Source organism: Acipenser ruthenus, chromosome 25 (assembly GCF_902713425.1).
Source record: "Acipenser ruthenus chromosome 25, fAciRut3.2 maternal haplotype, whole genome shotgun sequence".
Lineage (NCBI taxonomy): Eukaryota > Metazoa > Chordata > Actinopteri > Acipenseriformes > Acipenseridae > Acipenser > Acipenser ruthenus.
Window position 1 is genome coordinate 26,315,859 of NC_081213.1, and position 13,982 is coordinate 26,329,840.

General features: G+C 37.9%; 1 protein-coding gene across 12 annotated transcripts in view; it reads left to right on the forward strand.

Moving 5' to 3' along the window:
- LOC117413950 (voltage-dependent L-type calcium channel subunit alpha-1D-like) overlaps positions 1-13,982 on the forward strand; it is an 84,704-nt gene that overhangs the window by 32,557 nt on the left and 38,165 nt on the right. For 8 of the 12 annotated variants that reach the window (XM_058999880.1, XM_058999876.1, XM_058999879.1 and 5 more), the window contains exons 5-13: positions 287-429; positions 1,154-1,306; positions 2,121-2,317; positions 3,504-3,607; positions 5,667-5,836; positions 10,321-10,395; positions 11,751-11,838; positions 12,677-12,703; positions 13,394-13,554. In XM_058999880.1, coding sequence (XP_058855863.1) covers positions 287-429; positions 1,154-1,306; positions 2,121-2,317; positions 3,504-3,607; positions 5,667-5,836; positions 10,321-10,395; positions 11,751-11,838; positions 12,677-12,703; positions 13,394-13,554 — 1,118 coding nt within the window. The remainder of the gene's footprint in view (positions 1-286; positions 430-1,153; positions 1,307-2,120; positions 2,318-3,503; positions 3,608-5,666; positions 5,837-10,320; positions 10,396-11,750; positions 11,839-12,676; positions 12,704-13,393; positions 13,555-13,982) is intronic. The other 4 variants (XM_058999881.1, XM_058999884.1, XM_058999885.1 and 1 more) reach the window with 1 other exon arrangement.

A 13,982-nucleotide genomic window follows, 5' to 3' on the forward strand; every position in this document is an offset into this window, starting at 1 on the left:
CGACCCCTGTGGCTGATAGGGCGCCTGTGGGTCTGCAGTGGAGCCATTCAGATCTGTGTTGTCCTCCAGCACTATAGGTCTGGTGGCTTCGCTGTGAATCCGCAGTGCGAAAAATGACAGATTTCGGAGGACGCGTGTTTTAGCCTCCATTTCCCAAGTCTCCGGGGGGTTGCAGCGGTGAAAGGGGATAAAAATAATAATAAAGTGGGACTGATTTGATGACTAGCTCCACTGTGATGTGATGAGCACCCAGCTAATACAACATGCCTTTTCTTTTGTGTTTCAGGTTATTTAGTGTTGTCTTGGAACAACTAACCAACGAGGGAGATGGAGACAACCACTCTGGTGGAAAGCCAGGCGGCTTTGATGTTAAAGCCCTAAGAGCCTTCCGTGTGCTACGTCCGCTCCGACTCGTGTCAGGGGTGCCCAGTGAGTCCATAGTCAGGGGGTCTGAACTTCTACACCATGCACATTCACTGTAAACTGACATGCCTTCTACACTGTGCAGTTTGTTTTGAGCTCAGTGGGTCACTGCTAAAGGGTCTCTGTGCTGTGTCGGGGTGGGGGCAGGGAATGTAGTTTGGTCAGGGCACTGGGGACGACCCCTGTGCTGCTCTTCTGCTCCTGGGAAGGTGTGCAAGGTCTAGGAAGTAGATGGGACGTGTCATCTCAAGGATAGACCTCCTCCCTCTGCACACCACGCTGGGGAGATGATAAACGGACGAGGCCGAGCTTTTTTTAGACTTTTTTCCAAAGTGCTGTTTTGATTCAGTGACATACTAGTCCAAAGGCAAACAAGTTACTAACAGAGCCCCAAAGTTATATTTCAATACATTTAAATTTCAATACATTTACATATACATCTTTTTTGCAATGCATTTTATGATTTAAGATTTTAAGTTCCTGTTAATCTAATCTTGTTTAGTATATACTGTACTTTGGTACTGTGGCTCATAAAACATGACTATTTCTCCAGGTCATCGATTCACTATTTAAAAGACATTTGCATGTATTATTATTATTGTATGCTGGTGTTTTTATATAGTATACCATTTTTGACATGGTTCACTTTGGGATCCAAATATGAATTGAATACTGTATACAGCATTGTGTTGTACAGATCCTGTGTTCACTTATTTTTCTCTTTTTACAGGCTTGCAAGTTGTTTTGAATTCCATTATAAAAGCCATGGTCCCTCTTCTCCACATTGCCCTATTGGTGTTGTTTGTAATCATAATCTATGCCATAATAGGACTGGAGCTTTTTATTGGAAAAATGCACACAACGTGTTATATTTCTGGTACAGGTGAGCTGGCTCTTTCCATCTGAAGCTTTTCTGGGTCAGGACTTCTGTTTAGGACTTCTCTACAGTGCACAAAGCTGTAGCAAAGCTTACAAAAATGCATATATCCTACTGATTTAAAAGCACCATAACTCCATTCATTACATGCATCAGCTAGTAGCTTTAAATGCATGTTTTTATTGTAATGTTCATTGGACACACACGAAGGCACAGGACTGGATAATAGGCGATGAACGCTTCCTTTTACCAGTGTATGCTTTTAGTTTTGCTTTTGAAAAGGCTTACGCGTTACTACAGATAGAAATATTCTTTATAATAAGAAAGGCATATAGTGACTGTAGGACTTTGCATTAGAAGTAGAAAAGTGCAACTTCAGTAGCAAATTTTATATAAAGAATAGGCAATCTTGCCATTGAAAAATGATCACTCAGTATCTATGGAGACAGCATAATCTCTCTCAGTACTCAGAGGAAGCTTAATCTCTCATGGGTATTCGAGTGCTTTAAGTGAGAAATCTGACGTTTCTCTCTGTCACAACAGGATCATTTTAGCAACATATGGAGCTGGTCTTAAATGCAGTGCGGCATTGACCTATTTTTTTTTCTAACTTTTTGGGGATTCATTTTAAAGAAAATATTCACTGCATTGAATGCTGGATCCTAAGTCAGCGTTGTCCTTTTATGACTTACTGTACTATATATATATATATATATATATATATATATATATATATATATATATATATATATATATAATAATTGAAGCAGAAACCTGAATATGAGTCTTCCTTTTAATGTCTTCCTTTTTCATTCTGTAGATTTAATAGCAGAAGATGAACCAGCACCATGTGCAGTCTCAGGTGTTGGGCGCCAATGCCCCATCAATGGCACTGTATGCAAGGAAGGGTGGCATGGTCCAAACGGAGGCATCACCAACTTTGACAATTTTGCCTTCGCCATGTTAACAGTGTTTCAGTGCATAACGATGGAGGGTTGGACTGATGTGTTATATTGGGTAAGTTGGCATGCTTTCTGATTTCACTGTAAACAGGTCAGTTAAATACATGAATTGGCACACTTAAACTAAAAAAGATTTGTAGAGAATTTGAACAGGGTTATTTGTTATAATGCTGCATCAAAGGATAGCATCACAACATAGGTGTTGCAATGACATGTATGGAAAAGTGTGATTTCCCAAATTGTACAAAATACCATCCAGTATATATTTTGTATATCTCCATGTAAAGTAAGCATTTACAGTAGCACTCATGATTGATTGCTGTACACTGTACTGGTCATTATCGCAGAGTAGTCGTCTCTGTCACTGACCATGATAAGTGCCATACTGACTAACGCTCTCAACTTATCTTTTTAAACAGCTATGACACTGTAAGGTCAGGAAGTGCAGCACAAACTTCAAACAGTCCTGGCTTTTGTTTTGATTCCAGAGCTTGTCTTGCCTGGAAATCATCCATCCATTATGTAATGTAGTTTTGCTGCAGTTTGTATTTTGTATTTAATGCCAACGTTAGTTTTTCTTCTGTTACGGTATGGTCGAGTTTGCACATAACAGAACCTATTTATTCACACAGCTTTAACTCATTTATGCAAAGCTTCTTCATCACAGACTAGAAAAGTTTGATGAATATGTGTTAATAGGACCCAACACTGGTGACCAGACATCCTGGTTTGACCGGGACTGTCCCCTGTTTAACATCAACTGTCCCAGGTTCCCGGAGCCAGATAGCACTCCTTGTGTTAATTACATAAACAATCAGCAATCATATTGATGGTTCCAGACCAATATTTTCATACAGGTTACTATACTAAATTAAAAGTATGCAAAATGAATACAGTAGAAATGAATGGTGGAAATAGCAATACACATAGTTAGAACATGTAATTAAACATGGCCACGGACTGTAAGGGGAAGTGCAGTGGTTGGGTAGCAAGTGTTATATTCATATATATATATATATATATATATATATATATATATATATATATATATATATATATATATTTGAGCCTTGGAAATCTGGGCACCCTATCAAAAAGTCATATACTCTGTACCAGGCCTTGCTGGCTAATGCTTTGAAAGTAGCAGGTACCTGTATGTTTCTTGAATAACTGTTCCATGCATTCTTTAGTTTACAGCATGCATGCTAAGGTCAATTCTTTGAACTGATTGTTTTTCACAGATGAATGATGCCATGGGATATGAGTTACCATGGGTTTATTTTGTCAGTCTGGTCATCTTTGGATCATTTTTCGTGCTAAATCTTGTTCTTGGTGTGTTGAGCGGGTAAGCAACATCTTTTCTTAATTCCTGTGCAGAGTCCTATAGTCAGCTGCCATGGTCACACTACTACTACTACTACTACTACTACTAATATTTGATCACATTTAGAGGACAGGGTGCTGATTGGCACCACTTTTATAACCAGTATCTTTCCTGCTGATTTGAATTGTATCTAGGGGCTACTTCTTTGAATCACAGATATACTGCTACTGTCCGAGAAAAGAAAAAATACTATTTGAATTGAGACGTGTGCACTAGGGTGACCATGCAGCTGACGTGGGTTCTCTGCCTCCTCCTCACTGTTGATTTTGTTAACAAACTCCTCTGCGTTTTCACAGGTCAATGATGCTGTTGGAATGGAGACACCATGGATCTATTTTGTTAGTCTAATCATACTCGGGTCATTTTTCGTACTTAACCTCGTTCTGGGTGTTCTCAGTGGGTAAGCCCGACGCAACAGCGCTGCAGTTTCTACTGCATGGGATGAAGTGCCTTTTGAAACTCTTCACCGACCCCTCGGAGGCTGTCTCCTCGCATGCCCTTGTGAGGTGTTGCTTTTCCTCTTGCTTGCGGTTATGAAAAAGCAAGCTAGCCTATGTGCACAGCCTGCCCCTTAAAAAATCAATCAGTGAGACCACACAGAATGAAAAGATTGACTTATTTATTTCATATGTAGGATTTGGGTTTTTTAATCTCTTGTGATCTGCTGTACTTTTGGATGGTGTCAAGATATTGATGCTGGCATTCTTCTTGTTCCAAGCATTGCCTCTGTCCTACTCCTGTTTTGTTCAGTATATTCCACAAACACTATTTTCAATATATTGAAAACAATAATCCTTATTGGAAACTCCCCAATGCTTTCCACCTTGTACACAGTAAAGAATTGAAGGGAAACTGACTGTTTTCACTGCTTTGTGAAATTCAAAAGGAATGGCTGAACATGCTATTTCTGGCAAATGACGATTGTCCCTAAGCATCACGCTCTGATACCTATATCAATAAAGCATTCTGAGTTACTGGCATCTTTCAGATTACCATCGTACACATTTCCTGCAGTTAAAGGCACCATAATGATGCTTTTTTGCTTGGGTTGAAGTTTGCGTTGGGTTGATTTCTTTTTGACTATTTCTTTTTGATTTCCTATGATAATACCCCTTTCATATTGGTTTGTTCCAGTGCTTGTGTTTGTGTGTCAAATGTAATCAATAATGTGCTGTTTTCACCAAGAGTTCCATCTAGAGGTAGGACTTTGTATGACTGCACAGTAATATCAACGTTCATGTATTGCAGATTAAACACAAATTTAATTGTGTGGTTAAATATCCTGAGGGCTGTTCGCATTTGTTACTGATGAGAGTGGCTGATAGAATTAACAATCTGCTTTGATTTAGGAAGGGAAAACCTGTTATTATCAGAAGATTTATAAAGCAGATCAAGAAGAAAGCTCTAAATCGCATGAGAAACTGGACCAGATTCTCAAAGCAATTGACTTCAAAAAACCAAATACAATTCTAAAGTAAATAAGAAACAACTTACTACAAACAGAAACATGAAACTTCTGACTTCTGTTTTTTTTTGGTTTGGGAACTTGCAAAACAAGATTGGGAGGAAAGAGCTTTGAGAATCTAGCACCATTGGTTGCGTAAAGTAAAACGCTGTAGTAAAACCCTAACACTTTCAAGAAGATATTGAATCATTTATATTTCGATATTAAACTTACATAACGCGGAATAAGTGCAGAAAGACGGGCCAGCTGAGAGAATGTTTTGAGTGTTGGAAATGAAGGTTGTACAGTTTTAAATTGGCCTCTCTTTCTGCACCAGGTAAAGAGCGTGGCCCGATTTTCTGCACCCATGCCCATAATGCTAAATTGAAATGCCATCTATTCTTTTATTTTTGCATTTTAGTTGTTGACAATATGCAAAGCCAGCACTCAGTCGAAAGCACTGTGGAGGTACTGAATGCACACGAACTTGCTTCATGTCCCCTGTGTGTTTGCTGACTGCCTGTTGGGAGAGTCTGCCTGGTTGTAACATGTTCCGTCGTGTTCTGCACCCGTCAGAGAGTTTTCCAAGGAGAGAGAGAAGGCAAAGGCCCGCGGAGACTTCCAGAAGCTGCGGGAGAAGCAGCAGCTGGAGGAGGATCTGAAGGGGTACCTGGACTGGATCACCCAGGCAGAGGACATCGACCCTGAGAACGACGAGGATGGCGACGAAAAGAACAACCGCAAACGTGAGTACCTCATCTGAGACTCCCGACGTCATAGGCTCTGAATGAGAGGAGTGAGTTCCAGGGGTTTAGACATGAAGTGCTCGATTCAAAGCTGTTTACTCCAAATCGTCATTCGCACAATTTGTATCTGAAAGGACAAAAATAACAAAAAAAACATTACCATTTAAAAAAAGAATAAGAAACCACTTAACCCTACTTACAAGTTCCTAAGTTTTAAGTTTTAGTTGTAAATATCTGGTTTGGCAACTTCATTGGTTGCGAAAATGTGCTAATGACGATTTGGAGTAAACAGCTTTTAGAATGTAGCCCAAAGTCTGTCCGAAATACAGACCTAAACGTATCTCTTTGATTGCAGTCGAAACGTATCTTGAGTCTTGCACTGCCTCCCAGTGCAGCATTGCGAGTGGTTTTGTTTTGTACTCCAGTGTTTTTGAACTGAAATCACACAGGTCGTTTGTTGTTTCGTGAGGATTGAGGAGGCAGGGTTTGGTATTAACGGAACACTTCCCTCTCTTCCACTGCTCACCATGCCCTTGTTTGCACTGTTTATTTGTGAGCTGAAAAGCAGGTTTGTAAAGTAAGCCCCATTTATCTGGGACACAGACAGCAGGAAGAGAAATGGTGCTGAAAGATCAAGGTTTTTCTGTTACACGCATAAGCTGCACATTTACTTTGTTGCCCCTCGGGCTCCTTTTTAAAACCTGACCTTGGTAGTTATGTTTAGCAGTCTGTATTCATAAAGCATCAGCACACCACTTATTCAATGTATTAATGCTTAATGAGTGCAGCTCAATGTCCCTCACATCAGTTTCAGTGTTGTTATTAACATTGCAAGTAAAATAATAAGGTGAATGGAAAGCTGTTTTCTGCTCCTCACTACTGATGCAGAAGGTTGTTTTATCTCCACAGAAAAAAACTAAACAATTTAGCTTTATATATATATATAAGCTCTCCTACCGAGAAAAGATTATACAGTATTAACCATGTAGCAAGTTATTAAAATAACTGTACTTTTGTAATTAATTTTTTTTTTTGTTTAAATGTCAATCAGAGCCTGCTTCTTTCAAAGAATTACATTGTGGTATAAATACATATCCAGTCTCAAAATGCATAACAATGAAGCTCTTGGTTCACGTGTATTCATACACAGGAAACCTGATACACTTTACATTATGCAGATTGAAATCTTGTTTCTCTTACCTCGCTATATTAATCACTGTGACTGTAAGTTTGACATAGGCATAGAGGGTTTTTTTTTTGTTATTATTTTTTGTAATACTGGTGTGTGTAAGAATAAGCGACTGTGGATCCCTAATGTAATTTTGTCCCAAGTGTCTTAATTATTTTGTGTGTTCACTCCCTCCCCTCCAGCACTGGTCCCAGTTGTATGTTTAGGGCTTTTTATTTGGCTGCATGCTAACATGTAACATGTACAGAAGTGGCCAAAAGCTTTGCATCACCTATAATTTTAGGATTGAGACATAATAGAAAATGATTATACATAATTAAAAAAATTAGATATTTTATTTAACATCATGTAATCAAAGAAACTACAAAATAATATTCTGAAAGTCTACCGGAAGCCAAAATAGTAGTACAGTATTTCATGTTAGAGGTCACATTTTTCAATTGTTGTCAGTTTTTCATTAAGTATATGTTAATGTAACATTACACAGCAGGTTTCATAAGACTTTATGAAGCAAAATTAGCTAATTCTATAGGGTGATACAAAACATTTGGCCATAGCTATAGTTTTCAAGATTTATAATATAGTATTATATAATACAGTGCTCCCTTGTTGTTTCACGGTTTGATAATGCAACAATTCAATGAATTAGCAGCTAGGTCATATTGACAGTAAGTGGTACAAGTACATTTTACTGTATAAGGGTGTTTCACAAAATCACTGTTTTCAGTATTTTACTATGTTTGTTATGTGTACATGAGATAGGTCGTCGAGAAAGCTCTGTATTCTGAACCCAGTAATATACACTAACTCACACCATTATAAAACCACTGTATTTCCCTGAAGAGACTATAGCAGACCATATCGGTACCAGCAATGACAACACGGTGGATGAGTGACAAATATTGCCGAATGCACACTGGTACTGATGTGGTTCTATGGTGTTGCAGTGAAATTACCAGTCTCTCCTTAGTATGGCACCATTGCATTGCAGTTATGTACCGCTGCATTGTCATTGAAGATCATTTGGAAAGGGCAAACAGGTCAGAAGCATGGTACATAGAAAGATTGAGAAGCAGATGGTGTTTATAGAAGGTCTAGGGTAAGGGAGGAGACTACTGCTGTCCACAATGAACAGCACGGGTTATTGATGCTGTTATATGATATTATTATATCATAAATCCTATTCAGAGCATACAAACTAAAAGCATTATTTGAATAAAAATAATAAAAGATATTCCCAGTTGCAGTACACGATTGCTTGACATCTGTCGATTTTGTCATGGTCAAATCTTTTAAAACCACATTTGACTCTCAGGCCTGTGTTTGCCTGAAGATTACTGAGCTGGAATTACAGTAGCTCCTATTCGTGTCAGGACGAATAAAGAACATGCAGAATGGAGTCCTGAAGTTTAATTCCTAAAGTCCTCTAAGTCGTTGAGCATCACCAGTTACAAAGTGTTAATATCTTAGCAGGGATTCTAACTAGGCCAATGCTGTGTTTAATGATTAATATTAGTTATTGCTCAATGCGTTCATCTTAGTTTAGGCACAATGCTCCCCTTATCCTTGCACCCCCTCCCCTCCCCAATTTTGAAAATGCAAGATGTTTCCAAAAAGGTCTTCTGTAATAGACTTTCTCATTAAATAGATATACGGACCAGTTTAGAAAAAAAAAAAAGATGCATCGAATTAGTTACATAGTTGGAAGGCTTATAAAAATCCTCTTTATGTAACTACCATGTGATTTCATGCCTGACATGGCAAGATTTTTTATCATGGTGACTTTTGTGGTTGTTCTGCCTATCATTTATGTATCAATTATAAAGGCGACCATATGACCCAGCCTTATATTTTTTAAATATGATGTGTGGTATTTGTATTAGGAACACATTTAGCTTTTTGTAAACAATAAAAAGGTTGATTAAAATCAATGTTTATGGTGCTGATATAGGTATGCTTTGAAATGATTTTGCTTTGATGTCCATAACTTTCACATCAAAGGGTTAACTGTGGAAATTGTTGAGGTCTCTCTCTCTCTCTCTCATGAGTTTTCAGTCCCTGTGGTGCTGTTTAACAGCAGTTCTTGCCACGACAGAAAAAGAAACCTCAGTAAAGACTCTATGAAAGTCATCCAGCCTGTAGATGGAAATATTAGCAGAATAGTTTATTCACAGGAATCCATTATAATGGTCGGTTTTATCGGTTAAAAATTATATGTACTGTATTACATACAAATTACTGTATGTTGGATATTTCCAAACTTTTAAAAGCACTTTTCTGTTGTGTTTCATTTGATATGACATTTCTGTGTTGCCTGGTTCCCTGGCTTTTGATATAGCTTGTAGGTACAGGCTAATGAAAATGGAAAGACTTCTACAGGGACAACGTCCTTTGAAGGAAACTCCCTCCCTATGCTGCAGACATACCAATCAATGTCTTTTTCCTGAAGCACTCTTAAAATCCATCCAGACATCTTTACTAGTTCCTGCATTCTTTTATTAGAATCACAGATAATCACTGGTCAGTTTCCATCTTGCAAGTCACGTGATCCGCCGCAAAATCCTTTCTGATCGGCTACCAGCTCAAGGAGTCTGGAAACATGTCTTGATTCCTGGTCTACACTTCCAAGTTTCTGGAATTATCCAGGATACACAATCATACTTTGGGATATATTTCCTGAGCTATTAACTCCTAATAAGGGAAGAAAAAAAAACACTGATTACAAAAACAACTCAAACAATTTCAGACTATATACAAGCATCTAAATGAAATGCCTGAGACATTTGTTCTTGGCTGGGTAATTGGGTGCGTCGTTCCGTTCTGAAAAGAATGTGCTAATTTGGATTAAATAGCTTTTAGAATGTAGCCCGCTGTTTCTGGAAACGTGTCTGGAAATGTGTTTCCTTGTGTATCCTGTGCTTTAGAAGTAAAGATGGGCTTTAAAGAGCTGTCTCGGAGAGTATCTGAGCTTGATTTTAAAATGCAAACAGCACTGAAGAAGTGCATTGTATATCGGTGGGGTACATGTTGCCTGTTGCAGAACAAAAACAAAACAAACAAAAACTACTAACACAGACGTGAATCCTGTGTTTTGCTTAGCAGCATGCTGTTAGTATTTAGCTGCCAGTTGTAGTATATGCCACTAATAGTTTCCCATCTTCTTTTTTGTTCAATGTTGCTTATGTTTTCCTAACCCGTGTATGTGGCTGCCTGTTGTTGTCCATTGCCATCTGCTATGTCGCTGCTTCCACCCACTGTCTGAATGCATGGGATATTGCATGCATTTAACATGAAGCGGTTACTCTGGCTGACTTAATGGAAAAGAAGAAAGGAAGGCTTGGTTGGTTCAGCCATTCAACTGATACACATGGTAAATTTTGTTTTGCCCTCTGGCGTCTTTTTTCTGTGTGGACCATGCCTGCCTTTGCAACTGCACATTTCCACAGTTGCATGCATGGGTTTTCTGTTGAAGAATCATTTGCTGTGTGCAATAATTATAATTATAATAATTATTATTATTTTTTAATTGATTTTTTTTTTAACGACGCATAATGGATGTTCAATTTTGCACGGCTGAATTATTTTATATTTAAATTAACACTATATACTTTTGAAGGCAAATTGAATAACGCCTCTAGCAAACAAAGTTCTGTTTCATATTCCCACTTGCTGCTAAGAGAATTGAAAGAGATAACAGAAAAGCCCAGTTTGTGATGCAAGATGATCAAAGCGTTCTGATGCAGTTTAAAAATCAAGGGGGTTGACTGCAGTATATATTTAGCAGATATACTACCGGAGGATGTGGTAATTAAAATGAAGGTTACCAAGACTCAAACTTCACTTTATTAGGAATCGTTAGCTATAAGAATACAATGAGGTGATCAAAACATCCCTACCTATGTGGTAATTCGTATGTGCATTTCAGAATCTGTGAAGTATAATTAACACTTTCTAGTGGTCAATTGAAAGGCCCACATAATATTAACAAACTGTGCCATCTTAAGAGATCCCTTCCCATGTTACTGTTCTCCATGTACAATGCTGTGGCAGATCATGACATCTTCCGTGGCTTGGAATTCTTTTTAACTGCAGACTTCTAAAAATAATTACTAGAGTTGATGGATTGTGTCGTTCGTGAATTTTATTTTGGGATTCTACAAAGTCAGTTATGTCCTGGGTTTTGTCAGTAGACGGACCAAAAATGATTGTAGAAAAAAAAGTTAAGTGGATCAAATAAAGTAAAACAAAGCAATGTTGAAGAGACCATCCAGATGTTTAGAGATCTCATGTCATGCCACCATAGTTTTGATTGCAGTATTTCATTGTATTGACAATGCCCGCAGTAAGTGAATGACGGATAGACTATCACTTGGTGGCAGGGGTAGAAATGGTGTATCCTGGAAAGTATGAATATGAAAACACACATATAAAGAACAGAAGGACCTTGCTAGACTTTTTTTCCCTTTCATATCTATTCTATACCTTTTCTTTTTAAATTATTTTTATTTTAGAAATCTTTTTTTGTATTTCTTTTAGTTTTTTTCTTTAATCGCATGTTTATAATTTGCTTTGAATCACTTGAATCGTAATTGGTTTGCATTTCATTTCTTTAATTACTATTTTATGTATAGTTCTGCTTGTTGATTTCATGTTTTAATTTTTTCCCCCTCAGTCATTAGAGAGAGTTGCTTTAACACTGTGTTTCTGTTCCCTGTGTCACAACAGCAAGTATGCCCACAAGTGAAACTGAATCTGTAAATACAGAGAATGTGAGCGCTGAGGCTGAGAACACAGTGTGCTGTGGAACTCTGTGGTAAGTCCAGGTTTGTGAATCAGCTGATGCTATTGCTTCATTCAGAACTATAAGAGCCTTTTCGCATATAGTTCGTTTCTAAACTAACCGAACTGAGTTCACTTGGAGAAAAATAAGTCAGTTCCTGTGCTTTCACATTGCACTGAATTTATTAAAATGAACTCTGAAAGGGATTCAGTTATTTTAAAGTGTTCACATATACTTCCAAAACTAACCAAACCGCACTTGGTTTGAAAAAAATCCACCCAGGCGAACTAAGTATGAATACACCCTAAAACACAGCAGTGGTATATGTACCCCTATACAAGTTTACCACAGTAAAGTGACACAGTATTTTTCCATAGTTTATTATGGTTTACCCTGTTTTATTTTTTTTAATATGCTTTACCATACCTTTCTGGGATTTACAATGCTTACCTCTGCTTTACCATACTTTCACTATGCTTTGTTGCACTTTGTTATGCTTTTACTGTAGTAAACTTGTAGTAACAGTAGTCATTTTTAGATAAACTTGCATAGACATTGAGAAAGACTTCTAGTTGAAACGTTTGTCAGAGAATTGTATATGTTTCTTTTGGTTCTACTGCTTGCCCTGTTGCTTACAGTGTTAAGAAGAAACAGCAGCTTTTGTGAGAGCGTTTACTGTAAATATGCCATTCTATTTGAACCAGTACAATGTTTACCTCCATTTTTTTTAACATGGATAAAAACATATGTAAATGTTTGTTTAACACATTTTTAAACCTTGTATTTGTGAAATTCTGTTTAGAATATGGTTTTGCTATGTCTACTAAAGGGTTTTCTGCTTTTAACCTACATTTTTTCTTTTTTCTTCCAGTCAAAAAATTTCAAAGTCTAAGTTCAGGTCAGTATATTTTGTCTTCCTCGCTCTTATTTTGTTTAATACAGTGCATAATGTAGAAATCTGTTTCTTAAAAGACATTTAACATTTGATTTAGCCTTACAATAACTCCAGGATATAGTATACTTGCGCTGGTCCTGTAAAACATTTTGTATGAAGTCAGGCATATTGTTAAAATGCCCTTCCTTTAGCAGAGTACAGTAAGCAGACAGGAGATGAAGTGTCTGCTAATTTGTGCGATCCCCTCAGACCTCATTCCGTCTATGTGCTGTCTGTACTGCCTTTCAAGGACGTTTTTCTTTCATCTAAAGGAGTCTCTTCTAGATAACTGATTTGAGATGCATATTAAAAGGACATCCTTGAGGTCTGTGAAATTTGACATGATGTACTTTTTTTTTTTTTTTTTTTAAACTGCCACACATTTCATTTTTTCATGCTTCGCATCGACAAGCATTTTAAACCTTCTTTAAGAAGTAATTTGTAATAGAAGAAGTTCCTAATACTCTTTTCATTGCATCAAGAGGACTACTGACTGAATCAGACAGTTGTGCGAGAGAGCTTGCCTATATATGACCACAATAGTACCGAAACGATGTACTGTCACAACTACACCACTGGTCTATTGCATGTCTCTTTTTCCAGAGGGGGTTTATTTCCTGTTGTGATGCTAACACGATGTCATTTCCCTTTTAGCCACCGCTGGCGTCGCTGGAACAGGTGCTGCCGCAGGAGGTGCAGGGTTGCGGTGAAGTCCGTCACGTTCTATTGGCTGGTCATTGTCCTGGTCTTTCTCAACACGTTAACCATCTCATCAGAGCATTACAACCAGCCCTACTGGCTCACTCTAGTCCAAGGTATTGGTTCCAGAAATACCACTCTGCAGGGCATGCGTGCAGCAGATGGGTTGTCATTCCATCCAGTAATCAAGATCGATGGTCGTAGCACAGGTCTCACTGCTGTGCCTTCTTTTTAAATCTGTGGACATGAACAAAAAAATGTTGTCACCACTAGATGGCAATAGTGAATTAGGAGAGTGAGATGTTAAAAAAAACATTGTGGTCCCCAATACAGTGTCGCCTTTAGGAATGACAACAATGCCTATTGGGTAGCATGTAGGGTTGCCACCTGTTCTGGTTTTGCCTGGATTGTTCTCTTTTTGAGGCAGCTGTCCTGGGAAATCTGTAAGACTTCCCGGGACATTAAATGTCAAAGTATATGATTTATTTATTTATTTATTTATTTATTTATTTATTTATTTTTGTACGAAATGACTCGTGTCCTG